This window comes from Camellia sinensis, chromosome 2, assembly GCF_055761805.1.
Source record: "Camellia sinensis isolate YWXY chromosome 2, ASM5576180v1, whole genome shotgun sequence".
Taxonomy (NCBI): domain Eukaryota; kingdom Viridiplantae; phylum Streptophyta; class Magnoliopsida; order Ericales; family Theaceae; genus Camellia; species Camellia sinensis.
The window spans coordinates 13,227,944-13,251,412 of record NC_138962.1 but is presented as its reverse complement, the minus strand read 5'-3'; the positions used below and the strand labels follow the sequence as shown (position 1 = coordinate 13,251,412).

General features: G+C 40.0%; 3 protein-coding genes across 7 annotated transcripts in view; 1 reads left to right on the top strand and 2 right to left on the bottom strand.

Moving 5' to 3' along the window:
* Positions 1-23,469, bottom strand: part of LOC145789230 (phototropin-2-like) — a 94,539-nt gene that overhangs the window by 49,378 nt on the left and 21,692 nt on the right. For all 5 annotated transcript variants that reach the window (XR_014360607.1, XM_082913707.1, XM_082913706.1 and 2 more), the window contains 5 exons: positions 19,920-20,136; positions 18,721-18,791; positions 17,751-17,857; positions 17,574-17,623; positions 17,363-17,467 (listed from right to left, as the gene is read on the bottom strand). Coding sequence is in view for 4 of the 5 variants with exons in the window: in XM_082913707.1 (XP_082769833.1) it covers positions 17,363-17,467; positions 17,574-17,623; positions 17,751-17,857; positions 18,721-18,791; positions 19,920-20,136 (550 nt within the window). In the remaining variant the exon portion in view is untranslated. The remainder of the gene's footprint in view (positions 1-17,362; positions 17,468-17,573; positions 17,624-17,750; positions 17,858-18,720; positions 18,792-19,919; positions 20,137-23,469) is intronic.
* On the bottom strand, positions 1,997-16,272 carry LOC145819835 (uncharacterized). Its single transcript, XM_082913714.1, has 2 exons — positions 14,898-16,272; positions 1,997-14,754 (listed from the first exon to the last, which is right to left on the bottom strand). The coding sequence occupies exons 1-2, from the start codon at positions 16,162-16,164 to the stop codon at positions 14,720-14,722; spliced, it is 1,302 nt and encodes a 433-aa protein (XP_082769840.1). The 5' UTR covers positions 16,165-16,272; the 3' UTR covers positions 1,997-14,719.
* Positions 13,347-14,018, top strand: LOC114261915 (cysteine proteinase inhibitor 12). The gene has a single exon (XM_028202242.2). It carries the CDS (start codon positions 13,347-13,349, stop codon positions 14,016-14,018), a length of 672 nt encoding a protein of 223 aa, XP_028058043.2.

Below are 23,469 nucleotides of genomic sequence, written 5' to 3'. Positions count from 1 at the left end.
ACAAAAAATGTGGAGTGAGAGAGTTCTCTATAAAGAAACATGCCTAGGGTTCAGTAAGCTCTGATACCAAGTTGAATTTTATAATAAGGCAATAAGATTGAATATAGAGAGATAATAGAGACAGAAAAGAGAAAAGTAAGAACACAAAAGTTTAACTTGGTTGGGCCAATATTGGCCTACATCCACACACATAAAGCCCTAAAGGGCTACATCTTTCATTCACTCAACTTGATACTCTTGCATACGTGATACACCATATATATAGAATGGAAGATACAATCAAATCCCTTCAGTTAAGGAATTGAAATAAATTAAAGATTCAAAAAATCATAATAAGCATAATGCTAGAATAGGAAATTATATTCACATAGTTTATTCTAAATGGGTTGTAATGAGCTGGCCCATAATTTATGCCTTATGGCACTCCTGTAATTATGATTTATTCTTAATATAAAAGGTGATGAGGTTTCTCTTAATCCCTATCACTTTCTCTTCTCTAAAATATTTTTCTTGGTATCAAAGCCACAAACCTAAACCCATATATCACCACACAACCACCCATCCAATTTAGGGGCCACGACAGCAGCCAAAGGCCACCCAGGCCTGGTCGACTACTGCCGAAGGCCACGCAGGCCTAGTTGACTACTGTCGAAAGCCTCCCAAGACCAATTGGCAGCTCTTCTGCCCAACCAATATCTCCTCTGTCTGTTTCGGCTTCAGTTGCAGCTTCCCTGATGCCTGTTGACTCTTGCTAAGGTGGTGGAGAGGTTTGGTTCTGGCTAAGTATTGATTGGTTTATCTAACAAGTTTTATTTTTATTTTGTATATAGTCTAGCAATGTCTGTTTTATTTTCCCCTAGCTTCTACCCAGTTTCTCTCTGGTGTAATGTTTTCAACCTAAAAAAAAAAAAAAAAAAAAGGAAAAAAAAGGAGTTCTTAATTTTTGTATGATTTTTTAGTGATCATAGTGCTTACTATTCCTCCACCATCTTCCAGGTTTGTGATTGGCACTAGTTTTGTTGAGGATTAGGTAGTAGAGTATCCATGGAAGATTCCCCCAGTGTGTCCACTGTGAATTATTATAGTTTATATTATTCATTAAGGATAGTTTAGTCCTTTAGGTTGTTAGGGTTTGATTCTATTAGATTATATATTTGTACTCATTTGATTGATCATTCAATAAATCAATACACAAGTTTGTTATCATGGTATTAGAGCCACGACCCAAATGTTAGCATACCTTTCGCAGGCCATCATCGACCATCGTAGCCCCTTTCTCTCTCTTTGCAAGGCCTTCACTGGGGTTCTCTGTGTTCTCTGTTCTTTTCGTCGCACTTCGAAGCACTATGCTCTTCCTGGTTGCTGGTTCCGGTCTCTAGGTTGCGTCGGAACCCTAGGTTGCATGTCTCACACAACCGAGTGCTCTTCAACTTGTTTCGACCCCTCATCTGGTTCGATCAAAGCTCTCTAATTCCTCTGTGTGACTCAGATTGGTGATCTCTCTGTCTCTTCCTCTAGTTCACACGATCAAAGTATCGACTTCTGGTTTTAGGTTCACTCTCTCTCTCTATCTCTCTGTGTTGTGCCTTGGTTCTCTCTGATTGATATTTGTGGTGATAAGGTTATTATAAGTTTGACCTAATTGATTCTATAATTATAGCAATAGCAACTTTCGTTAGTCACCCTGCTTTAGTTTTATTGTGTTGCTTAATTATAGCACTATGGCTGATGACAAATTGCAAGCTATTACCACTAAGTTAGATGGTACCAATTATTCTTATTGGTCTCATGTAATGAAAAATCTTATAATGGGTAAAGCCATGTGGAACTATGTGATTGGTGTGACTATTAGACCTACGGAATCTCAAGAAACTGAGGCCGATGTTGCTAAATGGGATAAGAAAATGCACAAATTCTTACTTGGTTTCATAATTCAGTTCAAACTACCATTGGAATGAATTTTTCCAAGTATTCTACTTCTAAACAAGTTTAGGACTATTTGAAAACTATGTACTTTGAGTTTAACTTTGCAAAACAGTATGAACTTGAGATGTTTATTCGCAGTGCTAGTTAGAAAGATAAGTCAATTCAGGAGTTCTACAATGAGATGACTACTTATTGGGATCAGCTTGCTTTGATGGAACCGTCAGATTTGCAGTTACTTGACAGTTATACCAAGTATCAGGAGAAGCAACATCTTGTTCAATTTCTTATGGCCCTTCGTGATCAACTTGAGCCACTTCGGGGAGCTATTCTTCATCGGTCTCCCTTGCCTTCTGTGGATGGTGTTGTTCATGAGCTTATTGCGGAAGAAACTTGGTTTAAGGTGGCTCATGGTGCTCTTGCTTCCCAGTCAGTTTTTGCCACTTCTTTGCTCTTGCCCACCCCACCTTCTCCTTTATTTCAGGTTACTGGTAAACCCAAGCCTTGGGTTTCCATGGATGAGTGCAACTTCTGTCATCAGAAAGGCCATTGGAAACAAGCTTGTCCTAAACTTTTGCAGCCTAAGGGTCGTTCATTTGGTCCACCATTTTCTAAGCCGACATCTTTGGGATCTCGCTCATCTGCCGCCTTTTCTATACCAGTTTATCAAAATGGTCCATCTTCCAATATGCAGTCTATGTTTGAGCAATTCAAGTCTTTCATGGTGGCTAATCCAAATCTTTCATCCCAGGCCTCTGCTATGACTACAACTCAGTCAGGTTTATCTGGTCATCCTCTTCAGGTAATGTCCACACTTCATGGATTTTTGATTTTGGTTGTTCACATCATATGACCCCTGTTGCATCTCTCCTCAGTAATTGTGTCTCTTCTTTTTCTTCTATCACTATTGCTACAACTAATGGTTCTTCTATGCCTGTACACTCTATTCGTTCTATTTCCTCTTTCCATTTGTCTCTTCTCCAGTATTTTATGTGCCTCACCTCTCACTCAGTCTTATTTCTATTAGTCAATTATCTTATTCTGGTTTTGATGTTGTTTTCTTTTCTTCTCATTGTGTTGTGCAGAATCGGGTATCCAAGAGGTAGATTGGAATTAGGTGTAGAGTTGGAGAACTATATATCTTGGACAGCTTGCATGTTTTCTACTGCATTGTCTTCTGTTTTTATTAAACAATAAGTCTTCTTTATTTTATATTTGGCATTCTAGGTTAGGTCATCTGTCAAGTGATCGTTTAAGGGTATTAGTTCGGTCTAGACATTTAGGCAATTTTTCCATTGATGATATTTCTGAGTGTCGCGGTTGTAAACTAGCTAAAATGTCTGCTCTTCCTTTTAATAAAAGTAGTTCTATTTCATCTTCTTATTTTCAATTGGTTCATACTAATGTTTGGGGTCCTTCCCTTACAGTTACCAAGGGTGGTTCGCAATATTATGTGTCTTTTGTGGATGATTACAGTCGATTTACCTGGGTTTATTTGATGACTCGAAAATCTGATTTTTACAAAATATATTCTAATTTTTACTCCATTATTCGCACTCAATTTTCCACCACCATTAAAGTTCTCCGTTCTGATTTGGGGGGTGAGTATTACTTGTCTGAGTTTGAGGAGTTTTTAGCTACTCATGGCACTAGTCATCAGTCTTCGTATTCTGACACTCCTACCCAAAATGGTGGAGCTGAGCGTGAACATCACCATCTCCTTGATACAACTCGCTCTTTGTTGCTCTTGTTTTTTGTCCCGTCTGTTTTCTGGGGAGAAACTGTGCTCACTGCTGCATATTTTCTCAATTAGATGCCTACTCCTCTTCTCTCAGGCTCATCTCCGTATGAGCATCTTTTTGGTGTTACTCCCAATTATTCTCTTCTTCGTATTTTCGGTTCTGCATGCTTTGTGCTCCTTCCTAAACGAGAGCACTCTAAGCTTAGTTCTCGTTATGTCCTATGTGTCTTTTTAGGGTATGGCATTAATCAGAAAGGTTATCGGTGCTATGATCCTGCCACCAAAAAGCTATATGTGTCTAGGCATGTCACCTTTTTAGAAAAACTACCCTACTACACTACCTTCCATCCCTGTCCCTATTACCAAGGATGAAATGGTTCACATTGACCCATTTCCTTCCGATGTTTCTCCCGATAAGTTTGTTTCTGATCTTGAGGTCTCTACTTTGCCTCTTACTAGCACTTCTGATATCTCGCCAGCTATTTCCTCTCTAGTTCCCGCTTCCCCTGCTCCTTTTCTTGTTTACCAGCGCCCCAAAGCAATTCCGAGCTCGCCTGTCTCTAGCTCTACTATCCCTCTAGCTGTTTCTTTGGATCCCACTCCTCCTACACATTGCTTTCCAAAGCGAGACCATCATCCTCCAAACTGGTATGGTTTTGGTAATACACGTTTTTCCCTTTCTTATCAGCCTTTTCTTTCTTGTCTTCATACTTATTTTGAGCCCAAGTCCTACAAGGAAGCTTGTCATGATCCCAATTAGATTGTTGCCATGAATGATAAGTTAACTGCTTTGGCTAACACTCAGACTTGGGATTTGGTTCCATTACTTGCTGGAAAGAATGTTGTAGGCTGTAAATGGGTCTACAAGGTCAAAAGCCTTTCTGATAGTTCTTTGGAATGGTACAAAGCTCGTTTGGTTGCCCAAGGCTTTTCTCAGGAGTATGGGATTGATTACGATGAGACTTTTGTCCCCGTTGCCAAGATGATTACTGTTCGTACTCTTATCTCTGTTGCTGCTGCCCATTACTAGCCCTTGTTTCAACTAGATGTCAAAAATGCTTTTCTAAATGGGCATCTTGCTAAAGAAGTGTATATGCGCCCTCCACCAGGTCTCTCTTACCCTTCTGGTGTTGTTTGTCATTTTCGCCATGCTCTATATGGTCTCAAGCAGTCTCCTTGTGCTTGGTATGAGCGATTTCACTCTGTTGCACTTCAACTTGGTTTTCACCCTAGTCATCATGATTGTGCTCTCTTTGTTCGGCGCACTTCTGTTGGCCTTGTTCTCCTTCTGTTATATGTGAATGATATGATCATCACTGACTCTGATTATAGTTCTATTGAGGAGGTTAAGCATCAATTGTTTCAGGAGTTTGAGATGAAGGATTTGTGGTCTCTTCGGTATTTTCTTGGTATTCAGGTTGCTACTTCTCCTACTGGGTATCTTCTCTCTCAGACCTAAATATGTCCGTGATATTCTTTCTCGTGCCAATCTCACTGATGACAAAATTGTCGACACTCCTCTTGAGTTGCATGCTAAGTTTTCTACTTTTGATGGCGTTCCTCTTGAGGATCCAACTTTGTACCGCGAGTTGGTTGGGTGCCATGTTTATCTCACCGTTACTCATCCGGATATTTCCTATGCTGTGCATATTCTTAGTCAGTTTGTTTCTACTCCTCGTTCCACACACTGGGCTGCCTTACTCCGTACGCTGCGGTGCCTTCATGGCACTTTGCTGCAATGTCTGCTATTATCTGCCTCTTCGGACTTGACTCTTCGTGCCTATGCTGACGTTGATTGGGGAGGTGACATCTCTGATCACAAATCCACTTCTAGTATTTATGTTTTCCTCGGCGATTCTCTCATATCTTGGAAGAGTAAGAAACAGTCTGTTGTTACTCGTTCCACCGCTAAGGCTGAGTATCGTGCCATGGCTCATGCTACTTCCAAGATCATTTGGATTTGATGGCTTCTTTCTGATATGGGTGTCTCTCTTTCTGATCCGAGCCGTTGTATTGTGATACTCAGAGTGTTGTCCAGATTGCCCATAATTTAGTCTTCCATGAGCGGAACAAGCATGTTGAAATAGATTGTCACTTTGTTAGACAGCATCTTCAGCCTGGCACTATTACTCTTCCTTTTGTTCCCTCCTCTCTTCAGTTGGCCAATTTTTTTACGAAGACTCACATTGTTGCTCGTTTTCTTTTTCTTCTTGGCAAACTTTCGATACTTTCTGCGCTCACATCCTCAGTTTGAGGGGGGAGAATTATTGTAGTTTATATTATTCATTAAGGATAATTTAGTTCCTTAGGTTGTTAGGGTTTGATTCTATTAGATTTTATATTTGTACTCATTTGATTGATCATTCAATAAATCAATACACAAGTTTGTTATCATCCACTACTTCTCAGACACCTAAGAGTGAGAGTTCCATTATACCTACTACTATGACTGATAACCCCAACCCCAGTCTAAAAATCACCACCTCTCTATTCAATCGTCAGAACTATCTACCGTGGTCGCAGAGTTTAACTATTTTTTTGAAGAACAGAGGGAATATGGGGTATGTTAATAGCAGGATACAGGCACCCAGCACCACAGACCCTAGTTATGATCAGTGAGAGATGACCAACTCCCTAATTATGGGTTGGTTGATACATTCTATGGTTCCGGAGATTGGAGAGGGCTATCTATATATGGACATTGCACAGGATATTTAGGAGGCAGTGGCTACTACTTACTTCCAGAAGGGGAATTTCTCCCAGACTTTCGAGTTACGCTGGTCCATTGAGAGGGCAGTACAGGATGAGATGACTGTTCTCCAGTACTTTACCTTCCTTATTAATGGGTGGAAGAGACTTGACCATCTTCAGGATTATAAGTCTGTCTGTCCGACGGATTCTGCTAGTTACAGGAAGTTTGTGGAGAAGGAGCGGGTCTTCAAATTCTTGGAAGGCCTGAATGTGGAGTATGATCCGGTTCGAAGTAAAGTACTTGGTATGGACATGCTTTCTGCTCTCCAGGAAGCTTTCTCTCATGTGTAAAAGGAGGAGAGTCCCTGCTCTGTGATGCTTCTTTCTACCACCATTGATCATTCTGCTTTGATTTCTGCACCTTCTTGAGATGGAGAGCATATGCCTCGTGGTTCTCGTCCTTCATCTAAGAAGGATAATCTTTTTTGTGACTACTGCCGTAGACCTAGACACATACGAGAGACTTGTTGGAAGCTTTATAGGACTCCTCCTAGTGGCTGAGGAGATTGTCCTGGTTCTCGAGAAGTTAGGTTGAGCTAGTCTAGAGGCCGAGGGACCAATGCTCGGACACATCTTTCTGGCATAGTTGAACCACCCCCTTCAGCTCCTGTTGTCTCACCAGCTGCTGATATTTTTGGGTTGTTTGCTTCAGAGTTTGAGATTGCTTTTCGCCACTTGCTAGATTGTCGAGCCTCTACCACTGTCTCCGATGCATCCTCCTCTTCCTTTACCAACTCAGGTAACTTAGCTTCCTCTACAAGTGCAGTGCTATCTCATAAGATTGTTCCTTGGATTATTGATTTTGGTGCTTCCGACCATATGTCTGGTTCCTCTAATTTGTTCTCAGAGTATACACCCTTCTCAGGTCACGAAAAAGTGCTTATTGCTGACGGTACTATTTCGGCTATGTCAAGAAAAAGTTTAATTCATGCCACCTCTTCCTTTCCTTTATCCTCTGTACTCCATGTTTTCAATTTTAGTGTTAATTTTTTATCTTTGAGTCGCATTACTCATGATTTGAATTGTAGCGTAACGTTTTTTTCCTGATCATTGTCTTTTTCAGGACCTTATCAAGAGAAAGAAGATTGGCAGTGGTAGAGAGGAACATGGTCTCTACATTCTGGATTAGCCTGACAAGTGGGCTCATTCATCTATTCAGTTACCATCCACCAAGGAAAACCTTTGGCTGTGGCACCATCGCTTAGGACATCTCTTATTTTTACTACTTAGGCATCTTTTTCCTTCTATTTTTGAGAAAAATAATGTGTCTGATTTTCAATGTGAGTCATGTTAACTTGGAAAACAACACAAAGCTTCTTTTACTTCTTTTATTAATAAAAGTTCAGTTCCATTTTTTTTTATTCATTCTAATGTATGGGGTCCCTCACGCTTTGTGTCTTTAAAAGGTCAAAATGGTTTGTTAATTTCATAGATGACTGTTCTAGGGCCACTTGGGTATAAAGATAAAAGTGAGGTGTTTTCTGTATATCGAAACTTCCATAAAATAATTTGCACTCAATTTGGGGCGGTCGTCAAAATTTTGCATTCTGATAATGGTGGGAAATATATTGACTCTGGTCTTGCCAATTGTTTCCCCACTCATGGCATTATTCATCAAACTTCATGCACTAATACCCCTCAACAAAATGGTTTTGCCGAACGAAAAAATCGCCATCTCCTTGATGTGGCTTGTTGTCTATCCTTTGAAATGCGTGTTCCACGATCCTATTGGGGAGAAGCGGTTCTCACTGTAACTTATTTGATTAATTATCTTCCTACCCAAGTCCTTCAAAAACAAACACCTCTTCAAGTTTTGTTCGGGTCCACATCTTCTGGGTTCTCCATTCCCCCTAAGACCTTTGGATGTGTTTGTTTTGTCCATAATCATTCACCCACCCATGGTAAATTGGATCCTAGGTCTCTTAAGTGTGTTTTCCTGGATTACTCTGCCACCTAAAAGGGTTATAAGTTTTATCATCCTCTCACTCGCAAATGGTTTGTCTCCATGGATGAATCATTGAGTCTCATTCTTACTTTCTAACCTCCTCAGTGTCACAATCATCTCTTCAGGGAGAGCCTAGGTGTGCAGAGATTCCTATTCCACTACCGCCAGTGATTGAACGAATAGAGGATGATGAGCTCGCAGTTGTTGTGGAAAATGAAGCAGGCAAAGTTTATGTCAGGAACAAGGATAGACAGAAAGTCACCTAGATGCAAGAGACTACTTTCCCTCCTCTACTACCAACTTCTTCTCCGGATGAGGGTCTAGAGTCATCCCTCTCTCTTGAGAGTTCAGGTAATTTTGATCCTAATGCTCCTATTCCTGAGTTTTCAGATCTTGATGTTCCCATTGCTAATAAGAAGGGGGTTAGGTCATGTACTCAACATCCTATTACTAATCATGTTTCTTATTCTAATCTGTCTCCCTCATATAAAGCCTTCCTATCTAAAAATTCTTCTGTGAGTCTGTCTAACAATTTTCAGGATGCTCTCCCTACTCCTGAATGGAAACATGCTATAATGGAGGAGATACGAGCTCTCATCAAGAATGGCACTTGGGAGTTAGTGGAGTTACCTAGAGGCAAAAATCCAGTTGGTTGTAAGTGGGTGTACATTGTGAAACACAAAGCAAACGGTTCCATAGAACGGTACAAAGCAAGACTAATTGCTAAGGGCTTTACTCAGACTTATGGGGTAGATTACCAGGAGACATTTGCACCGGTTGCTAAGATGAACTCTATAAGAATACTACTCTCTCTTACAGCAAATTCGAATTGGCCACTTCATCAGTTTGATATGATGAATGCCTTCTTTCATGGAAACCTAGAAGACGAGGTCTATATGGATATTCCCCCTGGTTTTGATGATGCTAAGTCCAAAGGTAAAGTGTACAGGCTCCAAAAGTCACTTTATGAGTTAAAGCAGTCTCCTAGGGCTTGGTTTGAAAGGTTTGCTCAAGCTATGCTGAGATATGGGTTCAAGCAAAGTCAAGCTGATCACACCTTATTTGTGAAACATTCCTCGTATGGTAAGACTGAAGCTTGAGTAACAGCTTAGGGTATGATGAGCTATCATCCCTTATTTATAAATAAAGATTAGGGTTTACAAGGTAGACAATTACAATCCCTGAGTGCATAAAACAATGATTACAGACTCTTTCGGCTAATATAATATGCTAAGTGACTTTCGGTGATTATAATATGCCAACACTCCCCGTCAAGCTGGTGCGAAGATATCTCTCATGCCCAGCTTGCCTAATATGTCGTGAAACGGTTTATTCCCAACTCCCTTGGTGAGAATGTCAGCAAGTTGGTCACCAGACTGAACAAAAGGAGTACAAATGGTACCACTAGTGAGTTTCTCCTTAATGAAGTGGCGATCAATCTCAACATGTTTTGTCCTGTCATGTTGAACTGAATTGTGAGCAATGTTGATGGCGGCCTTATTATCACAGTATAACCGCATGGAGTCCGTCTGAGCAATACCTAGATCACTCAACAATAATTTGATCCATAAAAGTTCACACACACCTTGTGCCATAGCTCTAAACTCAGCTTCTGCACTTGACCTGGCAACCACATTCTGTTTCTTACTCCTCCAAGTAACTAGGTTGCCGCCGACAAATGTACAATACCCTGAAGTTGATCTCCTATCAGTTACTGACCCAGCCCAGTCAGCATCTGTATAGGCTTCTACACGAAGATGATCATACTTTGAAAAATACAGACCCTTACCAGGAGCAGACTTCAAATACCTCAAGATTCTCATGACAGCCTCAAGGTGAATCTGATGAGGAGCATGCATAAACTGACTAACTACACTGACAGCAACAGCAATATCAGGACGGGAGTGAGATAGGTAAATGAGCTTACCCACTAAACGTTGATAGCTCCCCCTATCCACAACTTCGCCTCCTTCATCATCCCCCAATTTCTGATTAGGTTCCAGTGGGGTGGCACATGCCTTGCAGCCAAGCATCCCAGTTTCCTTCAACAGGTCAAGCACATATTTTCTCTGTGAGATAAATATCCCATCCTTAGAGCGAGCAACTTCAATTCCCAGAAAATACTTCAAGCTTCCCAAGTCTTTGATTTCAAATTCTTTGGCTAAATATTTCTTCAACAGAGGTATTTCCCCACTATCATTGCCTGTAAGAACTATGTCATCTACATATACAATAAGTGCTGTAGTCTTACCGCATGAGGAATGTTTCACAAATAATGTGTGATCTGCCTGACTTTGTTTGAAGCCATATTTAAACATAGCCTGAGTGAATCTCTCGAACCAAGCCCTTGGAGACTGTTTGAGACCATATAATGACTTCCGAAGTTTGCATACTTTCCCTTCTGTTTGATGATCCTCAAAACCCGGAGGAATGTCCATATATACTTCTTCTTCGAGGTCACCATGGAGAAAAGCATTCTTGACATCAAACTGATAAAGCGGCCAATCTAGATTAGCTGCTAGAGAGAGAAGTACTCTGACTGAATTCATTTTAGCCACGGGTGCGAAGGTCTCCTGATAATCAATGCCATATGTCTGAGTAAACCCTTTTGCCACAAGTCTTGCCTTGTAACGCTCAATAGACCCATCTGCTTTGTGTTTCACAGTATATACCCATTTACAGCCCACAGGTCGTTTGCCCGTAGGTAACTCAGTCAATTCCCAAGTGCCATTCTTCCTAAGTGCTTTCATTTCCTCAATCATGGCTAGTTTCCACTCAGAGATAGCAAGAGCATCCTGAAAATGGTTAGGAATGCTAACAGAGGAAATATTGGACACAAACGCTCTATATGAGGATGACAAATGAGAGTATGATACAAACTGGGAGATAGGATGTTGAGTACAAGATCTCACACCCTTCCTTTTGGCAATAGGAACATCAAGGTCAATGGACTCACGAGATTCAAAGTTACCTAGACTCTCATCAGAAGCAGGAGATGGTAGTGGAGTAGCAGAAATGGTCCCGTGTATCCAGTTAACTTGTTTTCTGTCGATGTCCCGGACATAAACATAGCCATCCTTATTCTTGGTGACAGTGGGTTCTATAGTTCCAGTAGAAGAGGGAGTGCCAGTAGAAGAGGGGGGTGCAAGAACAACTGGAAGAACAACTGGTTCTATCATAGGAGGCACAGGACTCACTTCTACCATAGGAGGCACAGGACTCACTTCACACCAAGGCTCCCCCGAAAATGAGGACGGTGACACCGGAGAAGACAAGAAATAGGACTGGGACTCAAAGAAAGTGACATCCATGGACACAAACCACTTACGAGAAGGAGGGTGGTAACATTTATACCCCTTTTGAGTAGGAGAATAACCAAGGAAAACACACTTGAGGGAGCGAGGGTCCAACTTACCACGAGAGGGAGAGTGATTATGGACAAAACAGACACAACCAAATATTTTGGGAGGAATAGAAAACAAGGACTGAGAACCGAGGAGGACGTGAAGTGGAGCCTGTTTGTCCAAGACCTGGGTAGGGAGACGATTAATAAGATGGGCAGCGGTGAGAACGGCATCGCCCCAATAGGGTCGAGGCACGTTCATAAAAAAACACATGCACCGAGCTATGTCAAGAAGATGCCGATTCTTGCGTTCAGCCACCCCATTTTGTTGAGGAGTATTGGTACAAGAGGTCTGATGGATAATGCCATGAGTAGAGAAATATTGCCCTAACCCAGAATCTATGTATTCCCCGCCATTATCAGAACGAAATATTTTGATAGTGGCCCCAAACTGAGTACAAATCATCTTATGAAAAGTGTAAAAAAATTATGTATTATTGATTGATTGATATCTTACAAGATTGATAAATTACAATTCCTATACAATCTATATATAGAAGAAAATGTGGTAGTAGGTGTAGTGGAGGTGATAGTGGGTTAGGTGAAGTGGAGTGTGTGGTGAAGTGGAGGTAGGTGAAGTGGAGTGTGTAGTGGAGTAGGTGAAGGTAAAGATGGGAAATTCTAACAGCCCCCCGCAAACTCAAGGAGGAGAGAATGGCGGTGCAGTCGGATGTGGAGGCCAATCAGTATACTTTGAAGGCATGTGTGGAAAGCATGACGGCGGTCACAAATTTGTCGAACCGGCTGCAGAGTAGGATAAATGAGGTGCAGCATTTAAACTCCCAGCTGGCTCTGCTCCAACGCATGTATAAGGATGCGCGAGCAGAGATTAGCGTGCTAAGGGCAGAAAACAAGGAGCTGAAGCGGAAGGCCACCGTAATGTTCCGATTTGGAGGGCTGCCATATGCTGCAGTGGAGGAGCAGGGAGTAGTGATCATGCCCAGTGGAGTGGGAAACACGGAGGCAACGCCGGTAAGGGCCGCCCAGGACGGAGGCAAAAAGAAAAGACTGGCGGCAGAGTAGAGAAGAAGTGAGGTCGATGTGTGGCCGCTGCAGAAAAGAAAACAAAGCTTTGGTTGTTGTTGTTTGTTGTTTGAATTTTTTTTTTTTTTTTTTTTTTTTGTGTAAAATTATGATCGGAGTGGATCCCGGAGAGGAATAAAATACGGGTGTTTGGCAAAGTTGTAAATGGTTTGATTTGTTTGTTTGTTTGTTTTTTTTTTTTTTTTTTTTTTTTTTGCTTGTGTAATAAAAAAAAATATATATATATATATATAGATATATAAAAAAAAAGTGGGGAACAATATGATGTCTGAGAGTATCAATGAAGGTTTAGAATAAAAAATAAAATTTGATGAAAAAAATAAAGTGGGCGGTTGCTGTTCAAAAAAAAAAAAAAAAAAAAAAAAAAAACAATGGAGGAAAATAAATATAAAAATAAAGAAAGTGGGGCACTTGAGGATGTTTTTGAAAAGAATATAAAAACAAAGAAAAGAAAGTGGGGCACTTGAGGATGTTTTTGAAAAGAAGAGATGAAATCACGTGGGAAGCTTTGCTGTGCTGGAAGTCACTAACACAATGAAATGAAAGTAGAGAGGTCTATCTTGTTGTTCTGCTTCTCTGTTGCGATATTAGTCCCAGCGGTGGTAGTTGTATCTCAAATTCAATCTCAAGAAGAAGGCTTTATTTGTAGCACAAACATGGCTACTCTCGGAGGAATACACGACTCTCATTCGTCCAACCAGAACACCGCCGATATCGATAATCTCGCCCGATTCGCCATCCAAGAACACAACAAAAAAGAGAATACACTCTTCGAGTTTGTGCGGGTGGTGAAGGCACAAGAGCAGGTGGTTGCTGGTGCGTTGCACCATATAACTCTTGAGGCTGTTGATGCGGGTAAGAAGAAACTCTATGAGGCAAAAGTTTTTTTTTTTTTTTTTTTTTTTTTTTTTTGTGTGAAGCCATCGATGAACTTCAAGGAATTGCAGGAATTCAAGCATGCTGGTGATGTTGGTGACACTCCTGCATTAACCCCGTCAGATCTTGGTGTTAAGAAAGATGGGCATAGCCCAGGATGGCAAGCAGTGCCAACACATGATCCTGTGGTTCATGATGCTGCGCATCATGCTGTGAAAACCATCCAGCAGAGGGATTCAAACTTGACTCTGCAGGAGAAGATTAAAGAGTTGAAGGCTGAGAAGAATGAGCTTCGTGACGAGAAGCAGAGGCTGAAGGCTGAGAAAGAGAGATGAGAGGTCCGGCGGGCGGCCAAGGCGAGGCTGCCGCCCGCCGATGAAGCGAAAATACTAGGTTTTCAACCTAGCTCTGATACCATGTAAAAAAATTATGTATTATTGATTGATTGATATCTTACAAGATTGATAAATTACAATTCCTATACAATCTATATATAGAAGAAAATGTGGTAGTAGGTGTAGTGGAGGTGATAGTGGGTTAGGTGAAGTGGAGTGTGTGGTGAAGTGGAGGTAGGTGAAGTGGAGTGTGTAGTGGAGTAGGTGAAGGTAAAGATGGGAAATTCTAACAAAAAGTGCGAAACACAGAGAAAACTTCACTCTTATCTTTCATGAGATACACCCAAGTAGCACGAGAAAAATCATCAATAAATGTAACAAACCAGCGATGACCTTTCACAGACAGAACACGAGAGGGACCCCAAACATCAGAATGTATTAATGAAAAAGGAACTAAGCTTTTATTCAAACTGGGAGCAAAAGAAGCTCTATGTTGTTTTCCAAGTTGACAAGACTCACAAAGAAAGTCAGACACATGATGATTTGCAAAACTAGAAGGAAATAAATGCTTAAGTAAATGAAATGAGGGATGCCCAAGACGCCGATGCCACAGCCATACATCAGCGGGGGTAGTAGAAGACGTGGTGGAAGAATAAGCAAGTTTGTCCGGTTGATCTAGGAAGTAGAGACCATTTTCTGCACTACCACTGCCAATCGTCCTCCCCGTGACAAGGTCCTGAAAAAGACAATGATCAGGAAAAAACGTCACACAACAATTCAAATCCTGGGTAAGACGACTTAAGGATAACAGATTAACAGAAAACTTGGGAACATGGAGAACAGAAGATAGATGCATGATAGGAGTGACTTGGACTAAACCTTTTCCAGAAATGGAAGAAACAGTTCCATCGGCAATCCTAACTTTGTCCTGACCTGAAGAGGGCTTATAGGCAGAGAAAAGATCAGAGGAGCCAGACATATGATCTGAGGCACCAGAATCAATAATCCAAGGCAAAGATGTATGACACAGGAAAGTACAAGGAGAAGATGCTAAGTTACCTGAGCGGGCAAAGGACGAGGAAGCGGTACTGAGAGTAGTAGAAGATCGGCGGTCCAACAATTGGCGCAAAGCATCCTCCAGCTCAGTATCAGAAGCCTGGGTAACAGAAGTGGAATTAGAATCAAGGGTATCAACGGCACTAGACTGATGAGCCCGGGAATAGGAACCACGTCCTCGAGAGTGGCCTGACCGACCTCCTCGCGAACCAGACCGATCACTTCGACTCCCAGATGGAGTCCCATGAAGCTTCCAACATGTCTCACGAGTATGCCGCGGCTTCTTGCAATAATCACAGAATACAGACTCCTTAGCAGCAGATGGAGGAGGCAGGCTGAGGCCATCTCGAGGAGTAGACAGTAATGCGGAACGGTCAGTAGAGACAGGGGACATCATAGCAGACCGACGACTCTCCTCATTTTGTACATAGGCAAATGCCTCCTGTAGTGAAGGAAGAGTGTCCATACTCAGAACTCGACCCCTAACTGGATCATACTCCATATTTAGGCCGGCCAAAAATTTAAAGACCCGTTCCCGTGCGATGAACTTCTTGTACCCGACAGAATCAGTAGGGCAAACGGGCTTATAGTCTTCCAGGTGGTCAAGGCGTTTCCAGCCGTTGGTGAGGAAAGTGAAGTACTGAAGAACAGTCTGCTCCCCCTGAAGTGTGCTTTCAATAGAGCGACGCAACTCAAATGCCTGTGAAAAATTTCCTTTGCAGGAATAGGTAACAGCCACAGCCTCCCAAATGTCCTGGGCAGTCTCCATAGACAAGTAGCCCTCACCAAGTTCTGGAACCATCGAATGGATAAGCCAACTTATAATCAAAGAGTTAGTAATCTCCCATTGGTCATAACCTGAGTCAGTGGTACTAGGTGCCTGTATCCTGCCATCAACATACCCCATCTTCCCTCTGCTTTTCAAAAATAAAGTCAAACTTTGAGACCATGCTAGGTAGTTCTGACCATTAAATAGAGAGGTGGTGATTTTCAGACTAGGGTTGGAGTTCTCAGTCATGGTAGTAGGTAGAATGAGACTCTCACTTTTTGGTGTTTGAGATGAAGAGGACACACTAGTGGAATCTATCATGGATACAATACTACCAAACCCGCAACAAACTAGTGGAAATCACAAACCCAGAAGGTGGAAGTGAGATATCAGGTACAATGACCACTATAAAGACATATCAAAATTACGAAACCATTTTTTTTTTTTTTTTTTTTTAAATTGAGTTATTTATGGATACATGTCTGTATATATATAAATATCTCTATATCAGGCTATATTTATATAAATATTAGGATATATATGTATATATATATATATTTATATATACCACAGTGAGATCAGAGTCTGAGGAGAGTGACGAAGAAGACGAGGGACGGCTGAGGAGATCGACTGAGTTGCGGAGGAGATCGACTGAGGCGAGGGACGAAATGGCTGGAGGAGATCGCCGAGATGGCTGGAGGAGATGACGGCTGAGTGATGATCGACAGAGGAAGGCGAGGAGGTCGACTGAGGAAGACGGCTGAGGAGATCGACTGAGTTGCGGAGATCGACTGAGGAAGACGATCCACCCAGGTAAGCTTCGAACCCTAGAGTGTTGTTGGTGAAGAAGGTCTACCAACGAGGGTGAGTGTGTAGTAGGTAAGGAGTAGGTGAAGTGGAGGTGGTAGTGGTGTAGTGGGTTAGGTTTAGTGGAGTAGGTGAGGTGGTAGTGGTGTAGTGGGTTAGGTTTAGTGGAGTAGGTTTAAGTGGGTGAAGTAGGTGGAGAGTAGGTGGATTTTAACAGAATCATTAGGTGAGATCGGAGATCTTTTGAAGGTGTAGAGGAACCTTTTCTAAATTTGAAGAATAGGGGTAAACCCATCTTGAGCAGTTTATTGATTTTGTAGTATTTTGGATAAAAAGAATGTGAATATAAGGTTCTTGTTGCTGAAGTAGTTAGGAAACCTTTTTTTTCCTTCCTTTGTTGTACTCAAGTGCATCCCCTTCAATGCCTTTTCTTATAAATGTTTACTTATAAATTAAAAAAGAAGTGCAACGTCATTCCATGACCACAAGATTCGCCTATAAATTACCGTGTTCTCAATCAGCCTGATCACCCAACAAACTAGCACCTATTGGAAGTGGAATAAAAAAAACAAACTTGCTTCAAGACAGGGAGTCACTAAAATGTGGCCCAATAAGAGATCAACATTAACATCGTGACTACACCCACACATAATCATCTAATCCATGAAAAATTGAACTACAAGAATCCAGACAAGTTCAACTAAAATTATACCAGCTTAGTGCTTTGTTGCTCTGATTTCTCTGAAAGGCGGTTTCTCAAGGGTTCCACATGATCACTTCCATCTAGTTGAACACCAATGAAGTATTGAAGTTCACCCTAGAAATAAGGAACTCAAAAATTTCAGGAGGGGAATTAATATTTATCTAGATTCAAATTGTATTCAAGATTATAACAAAATCCTATAATACACATCTATAGCCACCTTTTCATCGCGCATTGGCTGCAAGTGGAATAAATTCCAGAATTTCTTTCCTGCAAATTTTGTAATGCACCAAGTCAGACACCATACTAAGCTCATCAACCACATGATTCAATTGTTGAAGTACAACGCAGTTTGTAGTACATCCACATCACCACAATACCAAACGCAATAACTCACCACTCTTAGTGTAGTTGATCAACTGAACAGTAATTTCCCTTTGTTCTCTGATAGCATCTCTTATCTTTGATACAGTTCCTTGATCTGTTTCAGGTCCTTGGAGAAATCTGCATAATTAGATAAAGTTTAGCAGCTAGAATTGCCAATGTTGAATTACTGATAAAAATAGTTACAGGGCTGAAAAGAGAATGAAAGGGGCTTAATATGCAAAATTCATGCCACAAAATGCCAAACCAATATCATATCAAAAACATCACAACCGAACCATGAAACAGAACAATCACTGACACAAAATATTACATGTCTATTTTCTTTTAGAGATTGCAATATGGAAGAAAAAATGCAAAGATTAAAATTTGACCCTTCAACCTACAACCCCCCACCCAATTATATTCATTTATAAACATTTAACAGTTCTGCCTTCATGTTAATTTATATTCCAAATGTGCAGCAAATAAGAGAGCAAGTACAACTTGGTAACAGATCAATACCCAAATCGGTAATTTGCGCAATGCTAAGTAATCCAAGCCAATCTACATTACTGACTAATGGTGGATTTTTCAGCCTGTTTAGAAGTGGGTTTTTTTTCCCGCTCTTCTCTTCTCCGTGTGTATTGAATGCTGGAAGATCAAATTACCATGCCTCCCCTGATACGAGTTAAAAAAAAAAAACTGTAATGACTCTCTGTTGCTTCCTCTATGTATTATTCATTTTTGCTTCCTCATTTTTCTACAATTTGTACATGATTCAGCAGTCCCAAAGTTTATTTTTGATCTGATTGTAAAGTAATGGGGGAAACAGAACAAAGACAGGAGTATGGTCAGCAAACCCAAAAGAAAGGACCAAGCCTTATAAAATGTATGGTGGAACAAGACATCATTACACAAAGAAAGCAAAAGATAACCATTTCATATCTAGATAATAGCTGAAGTTTCAAAACAAGCAATTATGCAAAATCAGAAATTCATACCGACAGTTTCTTCCCAAAATTTCTTCTCGTGTATACTCTGTCAACTCCAGAAAGCTATCAGAAGCAAATATCTGCATATCAAGTACCAAGATGTCACTTCCATATACAACCTGATATCAATTGCATATCAAATGGGGAGCACATTTGCCACCTAAAAAGCATGATGTAAGATGAAAGACAAAATGAAGCATCCATTCCATGTAGTGAATTGACAAAACACTTTAAGAAGGTTAAAAAATACAAGCTACATTCTCTGTAGAGTTCATGATGAATAACCATAAGGAATGCACAGGTATGAAGATGATAAGTATGCTCTAAGTAACCAGACGTGTGATAAAATTACAAACACAAAATAGAAATTAACACATCAAGATGGAGAACAGCCAACCAACTGCTAAAGCACAGAGTTGTCCACATTCCTTAAGAACTACTTCACAAAGGACATTATTCATATCTTACGCTAGGATGGTTGTGTACCTGTGGCATAACTAAAGGAGGCTGGCAAGGGCCATGGCCCCCATAGATGAATGAAAATTCATTAGACATTATGTGTTTAAACTGATATAAAGATACAATTAAGATATTATTTTTAAAATTATAATTTATGCAGCCTCCCCAACACAGAAAGCATATTGTATGTTTAAAATTATAATTTATTTTGAAAGTGTAGGATCTGCAACAAAGTTGAGACTTTCATGTTCAAAATGGTTTTGTATATATACATGTTGTACTTGTATACATATACATATATATATTAACTATTTATTGGATTTTGAACCTTCTTGTTGTGCCTTTGTTTCATAAGTATATATATACATATTTATGTTTTGATGAACTATTTTTAATGCATAGATATTTCAATTTTTAATTTTTCCATATTTTTGTGATTGCCATAAATTATTTGAAGCTTTGGTAGGAAAATAACATAAAATCTTTATTCCTTAGCACTTATCTTAATGCTTTACTTCAGCTTGAAATAGACTTTGACATGCAAAACTCACTGGAATAGTAGCTATGGACAGACTTTATATCCTAAACTGACTGGCTCTCATAGAAACATATGGCACTTTTTTTTTTTGGGGATAAATAATTACATTTGTGTTCATATTCTAAAAAACTATAAATTCTGTTTGTAGCTATTGCAAAATAGCTATAACAGCAAAATTTAACAGAACTTAGCTTTTGAATATTTATCTTACAATTGGGTTATCAGGAAGTCTAGGATCCGTTATCACAAAATTCTTTTCAATACGTTCCAATGTAGTTGCTAGGTCAATTCCTTGACGTATATCCCTTTCTCGTTCAGCACGGTCCCAACTGTCAATGCGTTCTATGTTTCTCGTCATCAGAACCTCTGGCTCAATACTTGGTTGACATTCATGAGTACCAGCATAGCTTAGAGACCTTTCTTTAAATCTGCAAAAGGGTCACACTGGATATGTAAATACGCATCATGCAGTCAACAGGGCCTTCCAGAAAATTCTTAACATTTGGGTTAGGATCCAGAGAAATGTTAATGCAGCACAGAGATATTTGCTGTAGTTGAAGTTATGGAAAGAAATCTGATAAATCACAACAAAACCCAATATAACCTAGATTGTGAGGATTGTAGAATAAATATTACGTTTACCTTGCTGTTCAGTGGACAACTTGAATTAATTCCAAGACAGCATGACTCAGAATCAGTTTCAAAAGGAAGACCAGATAAATCTATTTTCTTAGCTTTTCTCAATGAAAAGGTTTAGGAGATTATTTTGCAAGTGTTACGTCACCAATTATCTCAAAAGCTTAGTAAATGGACCTCAAAATGTATATCAAGCTACCAAACAACAATCCCCATCCCTCTTCCAACCAATGTGTGAGACATGTAGAGGCAATCAAATGAGCATACAAACTGAACTGAACAAGTGTACAAAACTCACACAATGCACAATAATAGGCAGAATTGGGAACAAACATAAAGTACGAGACTTAAACCCCGAACTTCTTGGAACCAAGATGCCAACTGTCCTAAAAGCTCAAGTTATTAGGAAATTGGTCCAACAAATAAACCAGAGGAGCATAAAGCAGCAACCTCATAAGAGAACAACTAGTCTCAGCAGTGGCTTCTCAGAACTACTAGTTATTTCCATCAATTACCTCAACAAAAGCCAATTAGGCAGGAAGTAAGTCTCTGCTGATCAATTTTAATATGTAGTAAGCTAAGATTAAGAACATAGTGCATGCTGGAAATTTGTGTTAATGCATATAATAAGATAGTGGCATGTATATAATATGATAGTGGTGTTGGTGGTAGATAGTGGCATGTATAGAATATGATAGTGGTGTTGGTGGTAGATAGTGACATGTATATAATATGATAGTGGTAGATAGTGGTAATATATAATATGTAAGTGGCATATAATGGGTTATAATGATGTTTGTAATATCTCCTATATAAGGAGTGTCATTTGGTCTTGTAAAATAAGAAGTTTTGAATATAACAGAAATATATTCCTTCTTCCTCATATTTTCAGAGTTCTTCTTCCTCATATTTTCTAAGTTGGTATCAGAGCAACAAAAAACACAGCAGCCCTAAAACCGTCATAGCCATGTCGAAAGTCACGTCCGAAACCACTTCAACCCCTGCCGCTGCCATTCCGGTGAAAACGTCCAACTCTCACTCTGTCTAAATCACCACCATCTGCCTAAATGGTGATAATTTTCTCCGCTGGTCACAATCTGTCCGGATGTATATCCGTGGGCAAGGAAAGATCGATTACATCACTGGTGACAAGAAGGCTCCTGCTGTTAATGATCTGCTGTTCGACAGTTGAGACGCTGAAAACTCCATGGTTATGACATGGTTGGTCAATTCCATGGAGGAGGATATAAGCTCTAATTACATGTGCTATCTTACTGCACAAGAATTGTGGGATAATGTTAGTCAGATGTATTCTGACCTAGGAAATCAATCTCAAGTTTTCGAATTAATTTTGAAGTTGGGAGAGATTCGTCAAGGAGATGATTCTGTCACCAAATATTTCAATTCGTTGAAAAGGTTGTGGCAGGATCTTGACATCTTCAACACATACGAATGGAAATCGGTTGACGACTGCAACCACTACAAGAAAACTGTGGAAGACAGCCGTATTTACAAGTTTCTTGCCGGCCTCAACATTGAGTTCGATGAAGTGCGAGGAAGAATTATTAGCAAACCTCCTCTCCCATCCATTGGCGAAGTATTTGCCGAAGTCAGAAGGGAAGAGAGCCGAAGGAGCGTCATGCTTAAGAAAAAAGGTACTGGTGAATCAATTGAAATTTCTGCTTTAATTAGCGATGCTACGGCCAACAAGGCTGCAAATTACCAGCGCAGGTTTGATGATAAGCCACGGGTCTGGTGTGATTTTTGCAACAAGCCTCGCCATACACGCGAAACGTGTTCGAAGATCCATGGCAAACCTGTCAACTGGAAAAGCAGCAAACAAGGAGAGAAGAATTGTGGCTTTCCTACCGCTAATGAAGCCGATTCAGGTCCCTTCAACAAAGAGCAGATTAATCAACTCTTAAAGCTGATAAAATCCAACTCCTCATCCGGTACTCCTAGTGTTTTGTTGGCACAAACAGGTAGAAATCCTAAAGCCTTCTCTTGCCTAAACTTCTCTCCGTGGATCATAGATTCCGGTGCCTCCGATCACATGACTAGTTTTTTCCCATTTATTTAGTACCTATTTCCCTTGTTCTGGTCATGACAAAATCAGAATAGCCGATGGTAGTTTTTCACCTATTGCAGGAAAAGGATTTATTAAACTAACTGAGAAAATTAATCTCAATGCTGTTCTTCACGTCCCCAACTTAGCCTGTAACCTTTTGTCTGTCAGTAAACTATCTAAGGATTCTAATTGTCGTGTTACATTTTTTGAATCCCATTGTGAATTTCAGGACCAGAACTCGGGGATGATGATTGGGCGTGCTAGGATGCTTGAAGGTCTTTACTACTTTGATGAAGTACCTGTTAGTAATAAAAAAGCTCAGAGCTTTAATAGTACTAGTTCAATCTCTGTTCGAGAAAAAATAATGCTATGGCACTATAGGCTAGGACATCCTAATTTTCTTTATCTGAAACATTTATTTCTAGAATTATTTAAAGGGATTGATTGTTCTTCTTTTCACTGTGAAAGTTGCATTTTTGCAAAATTTCGTCGCTCTACTTATTTGCCAAAACCTTACCAGGCTTCCAAACCTTTTTATTTGATTCATAGTGATGTTTGGGGCCCTTCTAAAATCACTACTCTTTCTGGTAAAAGATGGTTTATTACATTTATTGATGACCATACCCGCTTATGTTGGATTTATTTGATTAATAAAAAATCTGACGTGAAAAATTTATTCACAAATTTTTACAATATGATTGAAAACCAATTTCAAACCAAAATTGGTATTTTACATTCTGATAATGGAACAGAATATTTCAATGAGCAGTTGGGTGAGTTTTTGGAAAAAAAGAGAATTTTTCATCAATCTACATGTCGGGATACCCCTCAACAAAATGGCATTGCAGAACGAAAAAATAAACATCTACTTGAAGTAGCACGCGCTATAATGTTTTACATGCATGTTCCTAAATATTTATGGAGTGAAGCAATTTTAACAGCCTCTTATTTGATAAACAGGATGCCTACAAAGGTGTTAACATACAAAACACCTTTCGATTGTCTCAAAACTTTTTTTCCTGACACGAGGTTGTTTTCTGATTTACTCGCCAAAGTT

Coding starts and splice junctions, on each gene's coding strand:
- LOC114261915 (XM_028202242.2), top strand. CDS start 13,347: ATGAAAGTAGAGAGGTCTATCTTGTTGTTCTGCTTCTCTGTTGCGATA.
- LOC145819835 (XM_082913714.1), bottom strand. CDS start 16,164: ATGATAGATTCCACTAGTGTGTCCTCTTCATCTCAAACACCAAAAAGT. Junction 14,755..14,897: donor TTCTTCCATTTCTGGAAAAG/GTTTAGTCCAAG, acceptor TGTCTTTTTCAG/GACCTTGTCACGGGGAGGAC.